Source organism: Penicillium canescens (genome assembly GCF_028828765.1).
Source record: "Penicillium canescens strain IBT 15451 chromosome Unknown utg000003l_segment0_segment0, whole genome shotgun sequence".
In the NCBI taxonomy this organism is placed as follows: domain Eukaryota; kingdom Fungi; phylum Ascomycota; class Eurotiomycetes; order Eurotiales; family Aspergillaceae; genus Penicillium; species Penicillium canescens.
The window spans coordinates 1,754,550-1,776,800 of NW_026703965.1; the positions used below are offsets into that span (position 1 = coordinate 1,754,550).

At 48.6% G+C, this 22,251-nt stretch overlaps 7 protein-coding genes across 7 annotated transcripts; 4 read left to right on the forward strand and 3 right to left on the reverse strand.

Annotated features, from left to right (window-relative positions):
- Positions 1-343: 343 nt before the first annotated feature.
- N7446_004105 (uncharacterized protein) lies at positions 344-1,943 on the forward strand (the record flags this gene model as incomplete). Its single annotated transcript, XM_058512854.1, has 4 exons — positions 344-474; positions 532-1,129; positions 1,183-1,551; positions 1,608-1,943. 4 exons carry the CDS (start codon positions 344-346, stop codon positions 1,941-1,943), a joined length of 1,434 nt encoding a protein of 477 aa, XP_058374183.1.
- A 1,671-nt stretch (positions 1,944-3,614) lies between these two features.
- N7446_004106 (SDR family NAD(P)-dependent oxidoreductase) lies at positions 3,615-4,475 on the forward strand (the record flags this gene model as incomplete). The annotated part of the gene is made up of 2 exons (XM_058512855.1): positions 3,615-4,189; positions 4,286-4,475. The coding sequence occupies 2 exons, from the start codon at positions 3,615-3,617 to the stop codon at positions 4,473-4,475; spliced, it is 765 nt and encodes a 254-aa protein (XP_058374184.1).
- A 297-nt stretch (positions 4,476-4,772) lies between these two features.
- N7446_004107 (uncharacterized protein) lies at positions 4,773-5,980 on the reverse strand (the record flags this gene model as incomplete). Its single annotated transcript, XM_058512856.1, has 3 exons — positions 4,773-4,916; positions 4,971-4,976; positions 5,063-5,980. The coding sequence occupies 3 exons, from the start codon at positions 5,978-5,980 to the stop codon at positions 4,773-4,775; spliced, it is 1,068 nt and encodes a 355-aa protein (XP_058374185.1).
- A 1,200-nt stretch (positions 5,981-7,180) lies between these two features.
- On the reverse strand, positions 7,181-9,971 carry N7446_004108 (putative C6 transcription factor; the record flags this gene model as incomplete). Its single annotated transcript, XM_058512857.1, has 5 exons — positions 7,181-7,323; positions 7,383-7,471; positions 7,521-7,840; positions 7,886-9,164; positions 9,240-9,971. The coding sequence occupies 4 exons, from the start codon at positions 9,969-9,971 to the stop codon at positions 7,385-7,387; spliced, it is 2,418 nt and encodes an 805-aa protein (XP_058374186.1). The 3' UTR covers positions 7,181-7,323; positions 7,383-7,384.
- Positions 9,972-10,671: 700 nt separating this feature from the next.
- Positions 10,672-11,887, forward strand: N7446_004109 (uncharacterized protein; the record flags this gene model as incomplete). Its single annotated transcript, XM_058512858.1, has 4 exons — positions 10,672-10,688; positions 10,754-10,959; positions 11,021-11,335; positions 11,394-11,887. 4 exons carry the CDS (start codon positions 10,672-10,674, stop codon positions 11,885-11,887), a joined length of 1,032 nt encoding a protein of 343 aa, XP_058374187.1.
- A 184-nt stretch (positions 11,888-12,071) lies between these two features.
- Positions 12,072-13,033, forward strand: N7446_004110 (sucrase/ferredoxin-like domain-containing protein; the record flags this gene model as incomplete). Its single annotated transcript, XM_058512859.1, has 2 exons — positions 12,072-12,369; positions 12,425-13,033. Exons 1-2 carry the CDS (start codon positions 12,088-12,090, stop codon positions 13,031-13,033), a joined length of 891 nt encoding a protein of 296 aa, XP_058374188.1. The 5' UTR covers positions 12,072-12,087.
- Positions 13,034-13,498: 465 nt separating this feature from the next.
- Positions 13,499-21,970, reverse strand: N7446_004111 (type I polyketide synthase; the record flags this gene model as incomplete). The annotated part of the gene is made up of 18 exons (XM_058512860.1): positions 13,499-14,383; positions 14,437-14,914; positions 14,976-15,316; positions 15,367-15,441; positions 15,500-15,781; positions 15,838-16,683; positions 16,745-16,770; positions 16,835-16,931; positions 16,984-19,154; positions 19,237-19,530; positions 19,587-19,739; positions 19,790-20,234; positions 20,293-20,405; positions 20,459-20,582; positions 20,633-21,146; positions 21,204-21,373; positions 21,422-21,835; positions 21,914-21,970. The coding sequence occupies 18 exons, from the start codon at positions 21,968-21,970 to the stop codon at positions 13,499-13,501; spliced, it is 7,485 nt and encodes a 2,494-aa protein (XP_058374189.1).
- Positions 21,971-22,251: the final 281 nt, after the last annotated feature.

Sequence of the window (22,251 nt, forward strand, 5' to 3'; positions counted from 1 at the left end):
ACCAAATCAACCAATTAAATCAACGGAACAAATGCCGAACTACCCCAACTGGATGCGAATAAATTTCAAGCATAAAAAGCTTCAGCATTTACAATCTAGCGCTAGAGACAATTGAGCTTTACCTGCATATAGAATGTGAGTTGATATACTCCAAGGATCGCCGTGCACCCCATAGATCTTATCAGTCCAGATTTGCTCAAAAACAGGCGCGATGGCGTGACAGAGTCTAACATCACCTCAGATATTGATCCTCGGCCGAGAAGAACGGCCCTCCTGAAGTTCAGCAGTGTGGAATCAACCCTCAATCCTAGAACTACAATTAACCCTATACATACAAAACACCATGGCAATCAAAAGCGTAGCCATAATCGGCGCAGGCCCAGCAGGTGCCATCACAGTCGACGCACTAGCACAAGAAAAAGCATTCGACGTGATCCGCGTCTTCGACAGACAAGAAAAAGCCGGCGGATGCTGGTATGATCACTCAAACTCCCGGATCCAGGGGGACCAATGCATTAACAAACGAAACAGGGTCTCAAGAGACGATAAACCACCCCAGCAATTCGACCTGGACGGATTATCCGCCCGAACAGCAGATAAACCGCTCCAAATCCCGGCAAAACTACCATGCCGGACACCTGTAGTCTCTCAAGACCGGTTCACGGATTCACCCGTGTACCCAACACTAGAGACGAACGTGGACGCGGGCGCCATGTCGTTCTCGCAGGAAGCTATTCCGGCTGTGCGCTCGCAGTGGTCTATTGAGCGGCATGGTCAAGATACGCCTTTCCGGCATCACTCTGTTATTCGGAAGTATGTTGAGGATCTTTTTACCGTCAAGGGTTATCAAAGTCTTGTGCAGTTTGATACTACTGTTGAGCGGGCTGTTAAGGATTTGAATGGGAAGTGGGTCCTTACGTTGCGGAGGACGGAGGTTGGTGATGGTGATGAAGGGCAGAAGTCTGATTATTGGTGGGAGGAGGAGTTTGATGCTGTTGTTGTTGCTTCGGGGCATTATGCTGTTCCTTATATCCCGGCAATTCCTGGGTTGAAGGAGTTTGCCGCGAGGTATCCTGGGAGTGTGGAGCATACGAAGCATTATCGGGGACCTGAGAAGTATCATGGCAAGGTAATTTGGATAATTCGATCTTTTTGGTGTTCTACTTTGCTGATATGTTGCAGAAAGTTATCACTGTTGGGGCGTCTGTGTCGGCGGCTGATACTGCCGTGAGTTTGATTGATAGTGCGCAGACTCCTGTTCTTGCTGTTGTGCGAGGTCGCTACAACATGTATTTCGGTGATGAGGCTTTCCAGCATCCTAAGATTCAACGGAGGGCACCTATCTCGCATATCACGAGTGAGAACGGCGACAAAACCGTGTATTTCGAAGACGGCTCCTCAGAGACTGGAGTTGACCATCTCGTTTTCGGAACTGGCTTCAGCTGGACTTTGCCTTTCCTGCCGCAGGTGGCTACTCGGAATAATCGTGTGCCAGATCTATACCAGCATATCTTCTATAGACACGATCCGACACTGGTCTTTGTGGGGGCTGTAAGTTTCAGATCCCCACAACCCCTGGATTGAAAATTCTAACAAATGTTTCTTAGGTCGGCGCCGGTCTGACCTTCAAGGTCTTTGAATGGCAAGCTGTTGCTGCCGCCCGTGTTTTGGCTGGCAAGGCCACTCTGCCCTCTGTGGCAGAGCAGGAGAAATGGGAAGCTGACCGCATTGCCCTGAAGAGTGATGGTCCCGGGTTCACCGTGCTCAACCCTGAGTTTGAAGCCTACTTCGAGGATCTCCGACTCCTTGCGGGGGAACCGCATGCTGGCACGCCAGGGCGACGTCTACCTCGGTTCGACCAAAAATGGGTGGACGATTTCAATGCCGGCCACGAACGCAGGAAAAAGATGTGGCGTAAGGCTAATCAAGCAGCACGACTGTAAGACGTGAGATATTTGGGAACATTTGGCCCAACGTTGAAGCAGCAGTACATAAATAAGCGTACACATAGATCACACCCTAAAGCAAGGGAAAACAAACTATACGCATAGTCGAACCCTTTCCGTCTGAGTCTGACACCAATGACCTCAAAATAAGCCACTAATGCACCCACAAGAGAACCTAGCGAATCAATAATGACCATTTCCACCCTGAACCCCCTTCAGCTGAAGAGTTGGGCTTGCCAGTCCCCACTCGAATCAATATCCCCAGCATAGCGCCTTGGCACGACGCTTCGCCCTTTAAAAAGGGTTCGGTCGCGTTTGGCGATCGCGAGTTCGTCTCGATCGTCCTGATCATCCCTTCCTCACTCGCAATTTTCTCTCTCCTCCAGTGGACATTCCTCCAGAGATCGTCTCAATCCTATTGTCCATTCCATCAACCACTAAACAACCAAAATCACCATCGATCGCATCGCATCAACCCGGATCATCCGGCTTTCACAATTAAATCACACCACCAAACCCTCAACCCCCAAAATGACAAATTCAAACGGCACAACTTTCATCCAACCACCAGAATGCTATGACGCACGCGACTCAATGCCCACCCTCCCAAGCAACCTCAACTACTACAACCAAGTCCCACTATACCAAGAACGAAACCCGAGCACGAATATGCGAGAGGTTCTACAATCGTGCTGTTCGTATCGTGTGTGGATTTTCGAGGATCCTGATCCTTGTACGGCTGTCTGTCCTTCTTTTTCGTCTGCTGAAACGCAGAGGGTGATGTATTGTCTTAATGCGCATCAGGTTTTGCATGGGAGTCGGGCCGAGTCTAGTGCTAGACGTGTTGGACTGAGTAGGATTTCTTGGGGGTCTTTCGTTGTTGGGGGGTTGCTTTTGGCTGGGGTTTTTGTATAAATTGGGTGATTTGTTGTTTTGGAGTTTTGTTTATACTTTGAGATACCCTTTGCATGGTTTTGGTGCTAGTTATATTTGACTGGGTGATATGTATTATTTAATTCAATTGCTGTGTGTTCGGAGCCGATGTCGGGCATTTTTGATCTGGGTGCATGCTTAATATTTACATTCCTTGAATGCTTATCTTGCGCCTTGCATTACTAGTCTCCGCTTGATCTGCGATGCCTTGAGCGGGGTGTTCTGGGGATAGAACGAAGTACATGTAAATTGCGTGCAAGAAAGACGTAAATTGCCGAGTTGGTTAGCTATTAGCCTTGATTAGTTGTGCACCATCCAACATTTCCAATTGGGTCTTCGTTTAGCAATGATTAACCTGAGCTGAATTTTATGTCTGTATCAGTGCTGGCCAGACACCTATATCCCTTCTTATTTTGACTATACTTTGGATCAAGCATTGGCTAATCTGTACGCTCAGCACAATGTCGGAGAATGTAACCCCGAGTGTGGAGTATGCCAATATCACTATCCCGCGGGGTAAGGGACTTGGAGAATACAATTAGCCTATAAAAAGCCCCCTCAATATACCCGCCACTCCATACATTCGACACGGAGCAGCTCCGACCCCACGCATCCCACCTGTCATTATTCATACTGTAACATTGAACCCCTCTGACCCCCATAGAGAATTCAAGCCCTTCAGTCCCTCTATCCTTTACACCAAAAACCTCCAAAACCAATCCATCTACCCCCAAAATGGACTCCGTCAAAGGCAAGGTCTACGCCGTAACCGGGCTGGGCGGCATCGGCCTAGCAGTCGCACGCCAACTACACGCGCAAGGCGCACACCTCTCACTAGCTGACCTAAGCCCAAAAGTGCTAGAAACAGCCCTCCAAATCCTCGAAGCCGAGCCTAGCACTGCAAAAATCACAACAACAGCCCTGGACATCAGCAACGCAGCCGCAGTAAAAGACTGGATCGCATCGACAGTCACACATTTCGGCCGACTAGACGGCGCGGCCAATATGGCTGGGACGATAGGCAAAGTGCATGGCACGGGCAAATTCATCGATCAGGATGATGATGAGTGGGATATGTTGATGCGGGTAAATGTTACCGGGTTGATGTATTGTCTGCGGGCGGAATTGCGGGCGATTATGGAGTCTGCACCTGATGGGAAGGGGAGCATTGTTAATGCTAGTAGTATTCAGGGGTTGAGGGGGTTTGCGTTGCATGCTGCTTATTCGACTACTAAGCATGGGGTTATTGGGTTGACGAGGTCTGTTGCTAAGGAAGTTGGGCCTCATATTCGGGTTAATGCTGTCGCGCCGTGAGTTTTCCCTTTTCTTTTTCTTTTCTTTCTTTGTTTATTCGGTGTGTTGTGGGGTGTTTGGTTTGTTGGATGTGACTGATCAATTTTCTTTAGTGGCTCTATTCAGACGCCCTTGCTTGATATGGCCAAGGAGATTCAAGGTGGCATTACTCCTCCGCCGACTGTTATTCCGCGCATCGGGACTGCTGATGAGGTTGCGCAGACCGTTGTTTTCTTGCTCAGTGATGCGGCTTCTTACACCACTGGCCAGGTTGTGAGTGTGGATGGCGGGTGGGATGTATGAATAGGAGAGAGGGAAGTGTATGCATTACTGCAATGGAGAGTGAAACAGAACTTGCAGAATTGAAATCACCACTCATGAGGTGCTATGCATTGATATGAAAGAAAGAACATGCTCGCTAAATAACAGGTCATGATACTCACAGGCCCAAACGCCGTCGCTATGATCTATCAGTGTAATTGCTCAAAACATGAAAGACATCTCTATCCAGTGCAAAGAGAATCCACCACTATAGCCACATATACAACCATAAAGCTAGAACGAACATATGAGCAAAGGACATACAGTCCAAACGATGCACTACTCACCCAGTACCACCGGGAGGTAATCCCAATTGGTAACCCCATGAATAGAGCCTGCACTGGTAGCCGTAGGATCCTGGCCTTCGACAGGAACCGGCCAACCATCCTCATAATCCAAGTAGTTCCAACCAAGACGAGCTTCCTAAAAGAAAATTAGCCATATCCAACAAACCAGAAACCAAGGAATAAAACTCACCCCATCCTTGAACCCAATAGTGGTATTCAAATAATGATAGTAAAGAATATCCCGCGTAGACTCATTACTCGCAGGAAGCACTCCCAACCCACCAGGAGCATAAACAACCCCATGATTCGACCCATAAACAACCTCGCCACCCCCTCTCGCAAAAGCTTCCCATCGCGATCCGCAAACGGACCCCGAACATCCTTCGACCTCCCAACACGAATACTATACTCTTCCCCGCGATCCGGAAACACACCATCAAAATTACAACACTTCCCACGACTAAACCAAGTATAGTACCAGCCGTCCCGGTAACTCATCCAAGACCCCTCCTCAGGCTTGCGTTTCTCCCGCGGGATAAACGTCAACTGCACCGCATCCGGCTTCCCAGCATCCTTAACAGAAAGCAGATCATCAGATAACGGCACTTGCCAGATATCATGCCAGAAACTGCCGTAGTTGAGGTATGCCTGGCCAGAATCCTGATCAAAAATGAAAGATGCATCAATTGCATTCGTGATCGTGTACGGATACACATCCGAACCGGGTCCTTTTTCCGTGTTGATTAAAACGCCGTGATCTGTCCACGCACTGCCGTCGAGGGTAGTCGTGGTTGCGATGCCGATGGCGCTGTTCCGCGAACCCCTCGAGCTGAGAGTGTAATAGCAGTAGAACTTCCCGTTGTGTTCGATTGTTGTTGGTGCCCAGGGGCGGGAGCGGTTGCCTTTGTGGATTATGCTGTCGCCATCTAGGACTGTGCCGATCTTTTCCCAGGGTCCGGACATGTTTGCGGATTTGAAGATTGGGATGTTGATGCCGCCTTTGAAGAGATAGTAGTGCTCATCGTGGAGGATAATATTTGGGTCGTGGACTTGGAGGTTGCCTTCATTTGGGAGGGGCAGTTTGTCTGTTGTGTCGTATATATGTGATATCTGGCCCAGTTGATGGGATGCTGGGGCGGCCCATGCTAGTGGGGCTGCGATCGCGAGTAATAGTGATAATAGGAGGGGGAGGTGATGCATGATGGGGGATTTTATGTACAATGGAATGTTGATTGCGGGCGCGATGCAATGTGTTGTTTGGAGGTCAATTGACCTTGGTCGGGGAGTTGGTGGTAATTATCGGGTTGACTTGCACATGCCTGTGCTACTTTTTAGATAGTTTGCTGCGGAGAATAGGGGATGAGAGTCGGAAGTATAGCGGGAGAATGGAGAATAACAGAACCTGAAGTGAGGGATTAGCACATGGTTTATATGCAGCCTGCAAGGGAAAATGAGAATAAGAATAAAAATGAGAATAAAGAGTAAAAAGAAAAGAAAAACACCGCCCCCGATACGCAGGGTCGGAATCTAAAATCGAAGCCAAGTGTTTTAGGGGCTTCAGGCTGCTATATTTATTGGTTCCATAGTACCGAGAGGTACTTGATCACACGCCTATTACCTGCGTATGTCAATGTATTCTCAGGTACCATGACCCACCCAGGTCTAGCACAGCCTATCGTAAAGACACGCTCCACCTTCCACGGTCGCTGATTGGCGATGTAAACGCTGGTGAACTGTTTATCTTTGCTCTTTTATCTGACACTTTCATATGCGGGGAGGTAAATTTTAACGCATATTACCACAATAGCCGATAAAACAAGTCACCTTAAGCGATCGAAACCTCCTCGGTTCAAAATAAGTATTGAAGTCGCCCCGATACAGCCCCCAGGGTCGCCCCCGACTGAGAGTCGGGCTTCCCATGCTAAAAGTGCAAGGTCGCTAAAAATACTCCGTACTGCAAGAGCTACTGTACTGTAGAGAAAATAGCCCCCACAAGGGCCCCAAGGATCGCCCCCGATAGAATCTGGACGATGAGAGTGCTAGGTCGCTAAAAATACTACAAGAGCTAGAGAAAATAGCCCCAACAAGGCTCGCCAGTTGCGATGCAGGTAAACAAGGCACCCTGATAAGCCTCGCTTCCCGTTTTTGCGGCTTCGTTCCCGCTGCGATGTATGTACACCGGGGCCGGACCCTTACATTTGCCAAAATTGATCTCTCCAATTATGATCTCAAGGTGGACCTGACTGGGTCCGTCGACATATAAAATAAGAAACGGCAATCACGACACCTGGGCACCCGCGGCAGAAATTTGAGATTACGCAACTGACCACTGCCGAGTTAATGATAGACAGGGGTTACACTGTGTTTGAATATGAGCTTGACAATATAACCATAGCATCGCCGATATAGAATGACTTTACTATACATTGTTTTTGCAGAGGAGTTCCCTAATCTGTTATTACACTCAATCAACAGGGGAGCGTCATGCCTGTTAAATCCTCCCAATCAAACACATCTAAGAAAGGATCAAAATCACCGGGCGGCTGAGTGGAATAAGAGTCAGTGTCGAATATGCTGTGATTAAAGAGAACCTGCGGCTTACCGTCACACCCAGATGGGGCGGTGGGAGCATCCCTCAAAGTCTGCCGGCATGATAGGTACCATGCCTGGGGTCGCTGTGAATGCAGCCACCTGCGACCGGGTCAGTTGAAGTCGGGCTGATATAGCAATGCTGACATACCTGATTGGTCTTGAAATTACCCATTCCCGGTGCTCCTAGGTGTTCGCAGCCGGCGTGTCGCGAGAACAGTGTCTGCGTAAATGAGAGGACTCGCTCTACTACCTGCTGTTTGTACATGTTTGCCTGGGCGGGCCACAGTCGGGCTTTGACGAGCGCGACGATTGTCGAAAAGAAGAAGTAGTCTTTTGCGCCTTTCGTCACCAACAAGGATCGTGCCTCGAGGGAGACTAGTGCCGTTTCGACTAGGGTAAGGAGTGATTCAGGGAGACCTGGTAGGGATTGAAGGAGGGATGTTGAGGACATTGGAGAGAAAGGAACACCTGATGAAATGAGTCGCGATTCATAGATTGAATGGAGAAACTTACTGTTGTCGGACTCTGTCGAATGCAAAAGTTGACAGACAGAAATGTAGGCTTGAAGTGTCCATTCACCAAACATACATAGTGAAAGCGGTCGTGATGTCTCGTGAAGACGTCGCTGAGTGGATAATATCCTGGTTGCAGCATCCATACGAGACCGCGCTGAGGGCGCAAAGAGCGCTTCCCGCCGGGCCTCAATGGCGAAAGGTGTGTGGACCGAGAGTAGTGTCTGAGCTAGCTTTGTCTCGATCAAAGCTTTCCACAAGGTCACTTTGTGTTGAGTCACTAGATCGTTCGGTTCAGTCGTGCCCCATGCGGGGATGCGAGAAAGATGTCGATTGAGTTCCCAGTCTAGACGCTGTATGTCCTCATATCGACAGCTGATTCGCGGAGAGTGCATTAGAGAGCAGGCTTGCAGACGGAGAGAAAGTGATCGACTTAGAATGGATTGGAACGACATGTCAGTGGGTTCGCCCAACGGACGACTCTCTGGCACCTCAGTCGTGTTTTCGTGGAGCTCATCATCGTGGATATTCAAGGCTGGAGACGCATCGTAGTCGAAACTCTGCACAGAAGGCGGCATGCCCCGATCGAGAGCGATTTGCAGATCGAGTTCCACGATCGTAGTCCAGATTCGACGTCTCATCTCTTTGTTGAATATTGAGATTCGTGTATATCGGCTTGGATCGCGGTGGTATCCTGCCATCATTGCTTGTTTCACTAGAGTTCCAATGGCAAGCCAGGATTGGCTGCGCTTCATTCCGTAGATGTTCCGTGCCAAGATCAACAAGATGGATAGGCGCATCGAAACAATTTCAGGGCGCTTGGTGTGGAGGTTCTCTATCCATTTTTCGGCGTGTAAAACCCAATTTACAGCGGTGTAGCACTTGAGTTCGGCCACGTTCTTTGATTGCAGACCACTAGGGTCGGCGAGATTCCATGCGCAGGCAAGAACTAACAGGAGCTGGGCTGCGAAGGCAGGGGAAACGGCACCCCGGGTGTCTAGCAAAGCCCAGAACTCGTCCACTTCTCGTAAGAAGGATGGGACGTGAAGAACACGGTGGGTTGACTCGATATATGTAAGATACAAACCAATCAGCTCATCCACCACGCCGCGCGAGGGCAGCAAGCCGATGAGTGACTCCGTAGTAGGATCGGGGAACGGTGTGTTGAGTGGCATGCGCTTCCATAGTCCTCGCTTGGCTCTCTCCAAGTCAGGTCGGAGTTGTGAAAGAACCGGATTGGATAGCTTGATCTCCTCTGCAAAGGACCGGATATCAGGGAACTATACGGAAAGTCAGTATCAGGATACCGCGAAGTAACCTATCTTTGGCAGCCGAATGAACCAAAGGGAACCGACCTGCGCTACAAGATTGGCAAAGATGCCCGATCCACTAAAGCGAGTCCTTGTTTCACGACCTCTCATCATAATCCGAGGAGAAAGATCGAGCTGATGCGATGGTGTCAATGCGTCCTCTTCCTCTTCATAAACATGATCATCATCGACCCGCGACGACTGCAAATCAGGTTCAGGAGCTGATCGCTTCGGACGCTGCAACAATCCCGTATTCACATACGGTTCCTGGTTCACAGCAGCCTTGGGCGCACCAAGAACCGTTTCCAAAAAGCCTCGCTCCTTGCGATCCTTACCATGCGGTTTTCCTCTAAAATAAGGCGCCAGAGCATGTGATGGATGATCATGATGGTGCGGATGATGCGAATGATGATTACTATGCTGCACATGATGCGATACAGCGCCCGAGCTGGGGTCATTGACTTGTGGTGGCTCCGTCCGAGCTGACCCCGTCGCTATCCCCGAGTCTGGGGTGTCGAGAGGGGTATGGTCAGCTCGGGGCATCGTGGTGGGCCCTCGGTCGGAAGCAAATGAGGTCGTTGCAACGGTGGTGGGCTGCTGCCAAAGGAAACCATCCTCGTACGTGCACTTGTTCGGAGTCCTGCTCTTCAAGCACCGGCTGCAGGTGGGATACTCGCGATCGCACCGTAGTTTGCGAGTGCGGCATTGCGTGCACGCCATTGTGCGACGGCGGCGCTTGCGCACTCGTTCTGGGACATTCACATCTTGAACATCCATTATTCTGTTCAATATTCAATATGGTGAGGATATACAACTTACGCCCGAGAGAAGTTGTCCGAGGTCGACGCGTGCGCCGGCCCCGCTCTTCCAAATGCGGAAAGTACGCCCGGCACATCTTTTTTTCTGTTTCTCGTGTTTCACTTCACCTGCTATAATGATGACTCTCATGAATGCATGTATATTAAGAGATATTGATACAACTATATGAATTGTCAGAGTTGCAGTCTCACTAATTCATGGCCAAATTCCACGGTCTCGTGCTTCGCATATATACTCCGTCCAAGAACATTTCAAGGGTTAAGCACTAGTAGCAGGTACAATTATTGCTTGGCATGGTTCACCAAGAAATCCCTTGCAGCATTTTCTCGGTCTTGGTTGGTGAAAAAGGGCCCATGCTATGATCGTCGCCACGCAAGCATATTGCCGATCTGCTTGTCCCAAAATCGGACTGAAAATATCTTATCAGATCGAATATGCCGGGGGCATAAGATCAGTCTTATAGCCATGACGCCGAGCCCTGAAGGTGCCTAGATGGGCTTCAAATTGCGTTAGTAATATACTGAAGCGGAAAATATATTCCTTGAATAAGGGAGGGAAGGTATCGGGAGATTTTAAAAGAAGCCGTGCTATTGGAATCCAATCCATAAGCAAGATTCTGCCGTTCAGAGAACCCAGTATCTGATCTACTACTAGTAAAATGTCAAAAGTCTTCGTGTGAGTTGCTTCTCTACATGCATAGGAGCGACATCATCTCGAGCCAAAGCTGATAAACCGAACAGCACAGGCGTAACAGGATACATCGGCGGTGATGTCTTATCCCAGCTCATCCTCCAATATCCCACCTTCACATACCGAGTTCTAGTACGCACCGAGGAGAAAGTAAAACGAATCCAAGCCCAATATCCGCAAGTACAGATAGTATACAGCGATCTAGACGACTGCGCCATTCTACAGCAGGAGAGCGCCAATGCAGATATCATCATCCGTGAGCCAATTATCTACGCCGCGATCCCACATATAGACCCGACTAACAAACCAAACCACAGACTCCGCCGACGCAGCAGACAACCTCCCAGCCGCGAAATCCATCGCCGCAGGTATCATCCAAGGCCATACCCCAGAACGACCCGCATATTGGCTGCACACCAGCGGAGCAGGTATCTTCAGCTACATTGACGAAGACGAGAAAACATACGGCATGAAACGGGCGAAGATCTTCGATGATTGGAATGGCGTCAAAGAGATCGTCTCTATTCCCGACCATGCATTCCACCGGGACGTAGACAAGATCGTGCTCGAGGCTGCGGGAGACTATGTAGATGTATTGCGTGCGGCCATTATCTCACCCGTTACTGTTTATGGTATGGAGTCCAGCCCGACTGGGGATAGTTATGTGGGTCGGTGCTAACAAGCCTTTAGGTGTTGGCCGTGGACCCTGTTCGCAGCGCAGTAGACAGGTCTATGAGCTAGCGTGGACGACCCTCAAACGAGGTAAAGCTCCTATCATTGGTGCGGGCGAGTCCATGGGCACTAATGTTCATATTCATGACTTGACGGATCTGTTTCTCTTGTTTGTCAAGGGCGCGCTGGAGGGGAATGAGCTCTTGTGGGGACCTAGTTCATATGTCCTTGCGGAAAATGGGGAGCATTGCTGGGGTGATCTGGCGAGATCAGTTGCACGGATTGCACTTGAAGAAGGCTTTATATCGAGTGCCGAGGAGGAAACATTGGATATTCAGCAGGCAAGAGATCAGGCCGGGTATGAGGCTGCTAGTTGGGGGCTGAATGTTCGATGTCGGGCTATTCGCGCGCGTAAGCTGTTGGGCTGGACGCCGACGCGGCCGAGTCTGGAGGCTGAACTGCGGGATATTGTTAAGGGAGAGTGGGTTCTGATGCAACACAGTATTTTATAGAGCGTCCACTTGCAAAACCTCTCAATCAGAGCGGTTGAAAGGAAGAAAGGAAGTGAATTCTCCGAGTCCGGAGTTCGGCCTTTTCAGTCCCCGACTCGGCCTGTCAGATCTCGGAGATAGTGAAGCTGGAGTATATCAGGCAACTACATCCGCTTCCACATTTGTAAATCTCATTTCTGTAACAATTTAATCTTCACGCAATGCTGCGCTCCTGGTTCTCACTCGGTCGCGCCAACGAGTACATCTTTCCGACAGTGAACCCCGAGGCGGACGGACCGGACTGCTTGAAAGATTGCGCCGACTGTACAGTGCAATATCCATCAAAAGTCAAGGTCGAGACTTCAAGGCAACTATATGGCCAGATCAAGTCCTTCCATTCACACGTTCTTGTGGCGACCGGGCAATCGGACTGGAAGGAGAAAGTCGAGCAGGAAAAAGGCAGCCTGATGGAGGCATTTGATCAGACAAAATCTGAGCACGGTGTAAGCTTAACCCTTAAACAACTTGGAAAGATTGTTTAACTAACTCTCATCACAGCGCATAATGGTCTCAGCATCAAATCTCAATGCCCCAGACCACGACGCAGCAGAGAGACCCGACAAAGCCGCCTCCATTCTAATTCTACCATCATTCACATTCGTCGACGGTATCACCCAAGCCGATGTACCAGAAGTAATGAGTCGATTCATCGATCATCCAATCACTCAGAACCAGGTCGATGAAAAGGACACCGACGCTAGTACAGTGTCCCCTGTAGCTGGAATCAGCTCTCGACATTGCAATCTGGATTACGTGGTACTCCTGTGCTCACACCGGCGACGAGACGCACGGTGCGGAATTACAGCACCCTTAATCAAGCGCGAGCTGGAGCGACATCTTCGTCCACTGGGACTAGACCGCGATGCCGATGATTCGCGACCTGGAGGCGTGGGGATATTCTTTGTGTCGCATGTCGGTGGACACAAGTTCTCAGCAAATGTTCTTGTCTATCGGAAGAAGGATCAGCAGATGATTTGGCTGGCAAGAGTGCGACCGGAGCATTGTGAGGGGATTGTCAAGTACACCCTACTCCAGGGAAAGGTTGTACACCCCGACTCACAGCTTCGAGGGGGTTTCGATCGTGCCCGTGGATTGACGAGTTGGTGATTTCTGAATGGAGTAATTCGCTATATTACTATTTCCTTTGGACTTTCTTGATTAATATGGCGAACCTGATATCCCAGTTGCACTTCTAGAGAAGGAAAAATAGATGCAAATCTTTCGATGGCAATTCACTCTTCACAATGCTCAAACCAGATCTTATTTCCCTCTAGCTCAGATTCCAAAAGAACGACCCTTTTGACCACCCCGGAGACACCGATATAGGATACCACAGGGAACGAGGTATCAGATAGAGGCCTGATGGAGCAATCCAAATAGTCTACACGCGTCTCTGTGGTTTCATGGCGTGTTTTTAGGCAAGCCACGAAATCTGAGGTTTCGCTCCTTCAGTTTGGCCTCACCAAATAATTTAAATGACTTCAAATTTCAGCGAGGCACAAGATGTGTCTGATTTATAAGATTGGAAAAATATATTCGATGACTGGTAGAAAACCAAGATCAAATCGTTCATCACGCCGCCGCAACCTCAAGTGTTTCTTCCTTCTGCTGGTGCCTGGCCTTCAGTTTTGCAACGGTCAACTCGCTCAACGCGCCTACATTACCGGCACGAGAGATCTCGGTCAGAGTAATTTCCAGGGACAATTTCCGCCGGAACCAATTCCTGATTTCGATGGAAATTAAGGAGTCAATGACAATTGCCGACATCTCCTCATCCGTCAACTCCCGCTCCTGTCCCTTGTATGAATAGATAGACTTGCCCAGCTCCCTCATGATTCGAAGCTCTGTCTCGGGGTCATCCAATAGCTCTGGATGTCTCTCCACATTGGCGAAAAAAGTTCGCAACTCATCGGTCTTGTCTGTTTCGGTCTTTTTTTCTGCTGCCTCGTAGTTTGCGTAGAAGCTGAATCGGTTATCGTAATTGTACAGGGGCATAACTGTATGGTGATTTGTGCGCTTGCTCCCAAGACCGATAGCAAACAGATTGGAAACTGGGTTGCCATTGTCCGGTCGAGCATTTGCCTCCGTTTGCATGGAAACCATGAGTGCATCCATCAGATTCTTCTCTCTCAGAATAATAAAAGACGATGCCTCCAATCTGTCCCTAAGCCTTTTATCCTGACTCACAAACCCTACATCACCCATGGCACCGAGATCAAGGACAGAGGCGGGTAGACCATGGCTTCGACGGTACTGGACAAAGGAATCCAGGAAAGTATTTGCCGCGGCGTAATTGGCCTGGCCTGTATTTCCAGCCAAGCCCACAAGAGAGCTGAACATGACAAAAAAGTCAAGCGAAGAATCCTTAAAAACCTGGTGGAGGTTCCAGGTGCCAGTTACCTTGGGATCAATGACAGTTTTCCATTCTTCATGTGTCATATTGACAAAACCTTGGTCCTATATTTGTGGTCAGTTTGGCCAATTTCCGGGATACGAGGAGAAAGTCTTACTCGGAGAACCATGGAGAGTTGAAGAACGCCCCCAATCGGCCATGCAGACCGGGAAGCTGCTTGTTTGACATCCGCGAGGTTGCAAACATCTCCAGCAACGATAAGGACCTCACATCCCTGAGTCTGCAACTCCCGAACGAAGGCTTTGTGCTCATCCGATCGGCCACCAGACCGGGAGAAGAAAATCAAATGCCTGGCTCCTTGCTCAACCATCCAATTTGACACACACCTCCCCAAGCCCCCAAGGCCACCAGCGAGGAGGTATGCCTTGGTAGATGATAGTGAGAACGGTTTGATTGAAGGATTCGCCGGCAAGTCTGAAGAGCATGTGGGCATTTTTACGAGAATCTTCCCCATGTGGACGCCTTGCTGCATGAATCTAAACGCCTCAGATATTTGGTCAGCATGGTAAACCGTCACAGGTCTGATGGGTTTCACTTTCCCATCCCGCGCCCATTCCGAGAACTGAGAAATCAGACTGAATAGACGTGAATTAGCCAGTCAATTTTCAACCTATTGGGGATTGGATGTCAACAAACCTTAGAATAAGCTCAGGTGCGTCTGAACCCATTTGATGCAGGTCAACTCCGAAAAATGCCCGGTTCTTTCCAAATGTGGCCATATCAAGTTTGCCATGGCCTAGAAAATCGCGTTTCCCCAGCTCGATCATCTTTCCAAAAGGGGCCACGCATTGCCACGATGCATGCAAGAGCTTTCCTGCCAACGAATTGAGCACCACGTCAGCTCCTCGACCATCCGTCTCTTCCATTAACCGAGGCAGAAATTCCGTGCTATGGGAATCAAAAATTCGGTTTCTCGGAATTTGGAGTTCTGTTTGCAGATACTTTATCTTTTCCTCGCTGCCAACCGTGGCGAAGATCTAAGTTTTGTCAACAATTCGTGCAAGTAAAAGAGAAAGGCTTGACACACATCGGCGCCCACCAGCTTGCAAATTTGTATGGAGGCCAATCCCACTCCACCGCAGGCAGAATGAATTAAAACAGACTGATATGGTGTCAGCGAAGAGTCATCGCGGATCTTAATACTTTAAGAAGTAGCATACCTTGCCCTTGCTAATACAGCCGACATGAATTAACGAATATATCGCCGTCGCAAACACAGTAAGCATGGTGGCCGCATCCTCCAAGGATAAACCTGCCGGAATCTTAACACAGTAATTACCACTAACAACTCGTCGTGTTCTAAGAAGTCCATCCCCCATGAGTGCTACCTTGTCGCCAACCTGGAATGCCTCCACGCCAGGTCCAATTCGACGGATGACCCCACTTGCTTCATAGCCCAAGCTTTCTTTCTCGCCAAAAAGGCCTAGAGCAAGCATGATGTCCTATGAAATCAATTAGCATTGGAGTCTGTATTGAGTCCACTACCAAAGAATCATACTCGGAAGTTTAACCCAGTATAGGCAATATCAACCTCCACATCCCCTGTTCCCAACGGCTCTTCGATGCATGTGATCCACTTAAATGAATCCAAGGCGTGCGATGAGTCCATTGAAATCATTCTTGGGGCATTAGAATCCACCAACTTCGCAGTATAGTCGGATATGGAAGCCCACTTGAATCGACTGGTATGCGCAGTTCCTTTTGTCAGGGTATATTCCAGTTCAGGGAGGGAATCCTTGTTGGTAGGCTTTTGCAGAATCTGTAGAGTACAGAGGATTGACTGGCAGTCGAAGATATCAATCTCAATCGTTATGAACTGGGGAATTAGCTCCTTTCGCAAGGAACGACCGAATCCCAAGACAAGCCCATATCTAGGATCCACACACAATGTCTGCGCCGTTGGCATCAACCAAAATACTCTTAAAGATGCACACTCCATCAGAAACTCTTTCAAAGTTCTGAAATTTTCATCCGAAATGTCATCAAGGAAGGGTCCCTCCAGATCGAGGAGGGAAATGACATCGCCAGTTTTCGGAACACCTTGTCCTAGTCGTAGCCAGGTCACGTTGAAGTTTAGATCGACAAGCTGCTTTCCGAGATCATTTTCCCATTTACCAAGGCTTGTTCCGTAGACAAGTGTGACAGTCGGTTGGTCGGTGTCGTCGATGGGCTTTCTCGAAAGAATGTTGGCAACTTGGCGATAAGGTAATTCTGCGTCGTAGCAGATTGCTTCTACGCCAGTAAGACCGGCATTGCGTAGCTCAGTATCCCAACGCTCTCCATTGATATAAGGATGCTCTAGACGGTTGTCATTCTCACCAATCCACCAGCCCGGAAGGGTTCCCTAGCGCTTGGTCAGTTGAAAATAGCGTAGAAAAGGAAGCCTCCACTATTGAGCAACACACCAGAATGAAGTCATAATGAGGTGAATCTTCTCAATTGTTAGCCTAGCTTCTCTTGTGCCTTATAGATAAAATCTCGAGTAGCTCACATACCCGGGCATAATTCTTGCATCAGCAGACGGCCGCCGGGAACGAGGAGCTTTTTCACATGCACAAGCGCTTCGCGTATCACCGGGACAACATGAAGAACCTAAAAAAAACTGTTAGCACTTATTAGATAGGGATTTGGATAAGTATCAAACATTTGCAGCAATGATGAGATCAAAGCTGGCCGATTCAAAGCCTTGGTCTTGTGGATCTTTGCTGATATCCAGGATCTTGTACGCTATGTTCCGGAAACCCTGAAAACGGTCCTCGGCAGTCTTCAAGAAACCGTGTGAGATATCCGTAAATGTGTAGGAGGCAAAAGTTTGCAGGCCGTTAGGTTCTTGCAACAGTTCTAGGGCTACTGCAGTAGTAGCACCAGTACCCGCACCAATTTCAAGGATCCTCATTCTTGGATTGTAGTGTCGGAGATGGGGAAACAAGATGTGCCAGCCCAATTTTTTGCTTGCTGAATCGTACACGCTCTTCAGACCCGAATCTTGCAGCAGTAGCTCCAGCTGAGATATCTTATTTTCAACAATGTCAGCGGCGTTGTTCATTACCCTCTCTATCATGTTGGCCACAGCTAAGCTGTAAATTTCAATGGTAGGTAGATTTTTGAGCTCCTCAAAGATCTTCCGCCTCTCAAGCTGGCCTAAGCTAGCCCACTGCTGGGCTTCAGGCACAGTAGGATAATGACCATCCATGATGTTCTTGGCCACTTTGGTGAGACGCTTCTGATATTTGTGAAGGTGTGGAGTTCCGGCTTGAAGCCTACGAACCTCCTCTTCCGTGTAAAGAAGGGCGAGGGTTGACATTTGAGTGAGGAGAGGCGAATCATCAGCAACCGGATCGAACTTCAACAAGTCTTGCGAGGAAAGAAGCTCAACATCTGGTGCCCACTCTACATGGCTTCCTAATGGGATCTCTGGCTCTTCCGTGTTCTCATCGAGTGCGAAAAAGACGCCACCTTGTATGCTCAGGACCAATTCCCCATGAGCTGTCGCTACTGAATTCCCGGTCAAAGTGTTGCCTGACTCTCCATGGGTCGTAGCAAGCAGTTTAATCTGATTGTCACATTCTGAGCTTTCTTCCAGGTCTATCTTTGGGGCCACACCTGACACATAAATGCTTTCGAAGTAAGCAGGAACACAAAGCTTTGTGACAACGCGTGAAAGACCTCTACAGGCCGCGACACCGAGCAATTGCAATGCCTCATCAATGACAATTGGATGCAGAGAATATCTACTTTCGTGCAGCTCACAGTCTGTCACCACACCACTTGCTATCTTGCGAACAGGGTCTGTTGTGATCTGTCGAAGACCTTGGAAACGTGGACCATATCTCAGTCCTAGTTCTGCCATGTAGTCATACCACGATGAATAGGAGACGTTTCGAATAAGTGGCTTGATCTCTTCGGTCTCAGGTAAGAACTCACAGCCTTCGCGAACTTGGCCTTCGCAGTGTTTGACGAACTGTTGGCCGTCAAAAGCTGAGATTGTAAACTCAAAGAAGTCAGAATCAACCATGTCAGTCAGTTTGACGGGCCTCAAGCTAGTAAGAATTTCCGTTTCGCGGGATTCGTAAAGGAACAAAGGGGTCTTCAAAAACAAGTTCTGAATACTGTAACTTTGAGACCCCGTCATTTGGCGTATAGCTTCTCCCGCCATTGCGATATATCCAGCTCCTGGGAAGACAATATCTTTGAAGAGCTTATGGTCAAGCAGCCATGGCACATCGTGAGTGTTGAGAATGTTTCTCCACGTAGGCTGCTCGTCACTAGAACCAAACAGCCTAGATCCCAGTAGCTCGTGATTTGGGAAAGACCTCAGTCTCCATCGCTCTGTGGCTCTAGTTTCGCACCAGTGCCTCTGTTCATGTTGCCATGGATAGGCGGGAATGTCGGTCAGAACTCTCCCGATTCCAAAGGCTTGAGTTAGATTGGAAGGAAGGCCGAGACAATAAATTGAGGCTATGGATGCCGTGAGGCGATCAGCTGGACTCTCTCCTCTCACAATGCAAGGTAGATAAATCGACTGTTTTCTATTATTCGCCTCAAAGATTTGATGAAGAGGGCCAGATAATGTCGAGTGAGGACCAATCTCCAGAAAAACGGCGACATTCTTGTGGTCTTGGAGGATCATATCTACGGCCGTTGAGAAGAGAACTGGCGACTCCAAATTTTGACGCCAGTATGATGCATTCAACTCAGATGCCTCACTGACTTTCTTTCCGGACACACTCGAGTACAGGTCCAGCATGGATCCTTGTGAATGGAGATATGGGGTGATCGCCCCCTCATACATTTGACCTAGATCGCGCATGTGATCTATATCAGGTCAGTGTTTGTTCGGTCTTCGCACCATTTCATAGATAGAACATGTGAAAGGAGGGAATGGAAAAGGCCTCACCGGAGTGATAGGCAACGTTGACCTTGAGTTGTCGACAAAATATATCAGGGTAATCGGCATGAATTCGCTCAATAGCATGCTCAATTCCGTCAGGGTCTCCTGAAAGCGTGATACTTTGCTGACTGTTTTCACAAGCCACAACAACATTCTCTTTCAGGTACTTTTGGATATCTTTTGGCGACATCCCAACAGCTGCCATTGCGCCCGGTCGACTTCTCTTCGTAACTTGTCCACGATAGTACGCTAGTATGATTGCCGTGTCGGCACTGATGGCCCCTGCGGCGTATGCTGCGGCTGCGGCCATTGTCAGCACCACAATAACAGGATATAATGTTCTCAATGGGTCGTACCAATTTCTCCACTGGAATGACCGACTACAGTCGTCGCCTCGACCCCCATTGAAGAAAGCAGATTCACGATACCAATCTGGACTGCTGTGCAGAGCGGCTGGGACAGCTCTGCTTCATTGATCCTCGAGATATTCCCGACACGTGATAGCTCCTCTGCCTAGGTTAGCACATATTTTGAAGAATAAAAGTTTTGGCTAACTCACCTTGAATGGTCCACTGCGGAGAATCGGGCAACTTTTGAAGGATCTCATCCATTGCTTTGATATCAGCCAAGAAATCTTCGTATGTCTCAAGAAGGTCTCTGCCCATGCCCGCCCATTGTGCTCCTTGGCCAGTGAAAACGAAGTGTAACTTCGGGTCTTTTGAGGAAGCTTGAAATTGTTGGATATCCAATCCCTCAACCATGTTATCGTTTCTTCCAATCAGGACTGTCCGGTAGGGTAGCATTTCCCGTCGAACTGCAAGATTGTAAGCGAGGTCTTGCATGGATGAACAGCCTTCCATATATCCTTTAACATCCTTAACTCTCTGGCGTAACGCCTCTGGGCTAGCAGCTGATAGTATCATAGGCATAGGCACGCTTTTGCTTAGAATGTACTGTTCATGTCCCTGATCGCGTGCAAAAGACGCAGCTGAGTCGAGAATAACCTAGTCAAACTTCAGCCATTTGTTCTTTCTTCAGTCAGTGGTAGTTTGAATAGCTCACATGAGCATTGGATCCTCCAATTCCAAAACAATTAACACTGATTCTCTTCTTTCGGTCAGTTGGCCAAGGGGTTTGCTCAACCGGCACTACCAATTGAGCATCTTTGAATGGGACTGTATATATTTGTCAGAATGGAATGAACAAGGGTCAATGTAACAACTCTTACTTTTTGGGTTCGGCTCATTGAAGTGTACATTGGGTGGAATGATGCTGTGTTCAAGAGCAAGAACACTTTTGATGATACTCGAGATGCCGGAGGCACCTTCACCGTGACCAATGTTTGGTTTTACCTGTACAGAATATCAGTGATTGATGTCAATGTGGTTCCCTGATTACTGACAGATCCAATGAAAGTTTGGTGATCTCCGAACAGCTCCGCGACAACAGAAACCTCCGCTGTATCTCCCACCGTAGTACCTGTGCCGTGACATTCAAAGAAAGGCGTGTCTGTGATCTTGTTGATTCTCGCAATCTCGTACGCCTTCTGAATCAGACTCTTTTGGGTTGCTGATCCTGGCGTGGTAATACTGGGCGTTCGACCATCACAATTTGTTGCGGTGGACCGGATGACCGCGCGGATAGGATCACTATCGCGCAAAGCTGATTTGAGGGTTTTGATATAGATAGCATTGATTGCTTCACCTCGACCATATCCATCTGCTGCGGCATCAAATGTCTTGCAAATTCCATCCGGTGCAAGAACCATGTTATCAGACATATTAGTGGTCATCGTTGGCGTCAGGATCAGGTTTGTACCTGCCACAAGCGCAGAGGAGCAGTCTCCCACTTGAAGCGCCGTGCAGGCTTCGTGTAGCCCTACCAAAGAGGATGAGCATCCTGTAGACAAGGTCATGCTAGGCATTGTGGATTAGTTGTCGCAATTTACATGTTAATCGCCTTTTCTAGCTCACCTTGGCCCAGTCAAATCAAACTCGTAGGAGACTCGGTTTGACAAGGCAAAGTTTCCAGTTCCCAAAACATGAGCACGGTCTATATTATGGCTGTCTTTGCTCTTCAAGTCAAGCCAGTCTTCACCAAAAACGCCAACGTAGCAACCGATATCTGTTCCACGCCATCCGACCTAGCATCTGTTAGGCATTATATCATAGTTGAACTAGGATTTGATTACCTGGCCAGCACCTTCCATACACTCCCAGATTACTTCTAGCAGCAGACGCTGTTGGGGATCCAGCCGACTTGCTTCGGTGGTGCCGATATCAAAGAAGCTGGCATCAAAGTGTGCCGGGTCATCTTGTAAGAAATACCCATGTTTTGTCTTGACAGTATGAGGCATTGTTTCGTGATAAAAGCTATCCACATTATAGCGGGTTTCTGGGACACGGCATAACCCATCCTTCTTGTTCAGAAGAAATTCCCAGAATTCTCTATCTGACTTGACCCCGCCTGGAAGTCTCATTGCCATACCCACAATCGCAATCGGTTCGAACTCTTTGTAGTCAAGTTTCTCTTCTGACGATAATGAGTTCCCCATATCGTCGTCGTGCGTAAAATCGATACTAACGGTCTCGGGTTCTTGGATCACCTTTTTTAAGATGTGAATTTGACTTCTGGGAATTTGCCCGGGATCAAACATGAAGACTCAGGCCTATGGCGGACTCACCTTTTCTTCGAGTACCTCGCTGGGAGTGATTTGAGGCTCTAAGGCGGCTGATGGCATTTTAACGATTTCCTAACGTGAATGTGGACTAGACAGATAATTTCAAAGCCTACCGCTGCAGCATCAGTTCCAGTTCCCTTGCAGGTCTTATATCTTCGACAACAGGCTAGCGCTATGGATTAAAGGAGCTACATTGTTGCCGGCTGATACATCCATTTCAAAAAGACTATCTGAGTAATAAATCAAAACGAAAAATACAAAGAGTTGTCTATCTCGTATTCGGGCCCATACACACCACCCCTCGGCTTGCATTACACGAACTCCTGCATCCGAGCAAAACT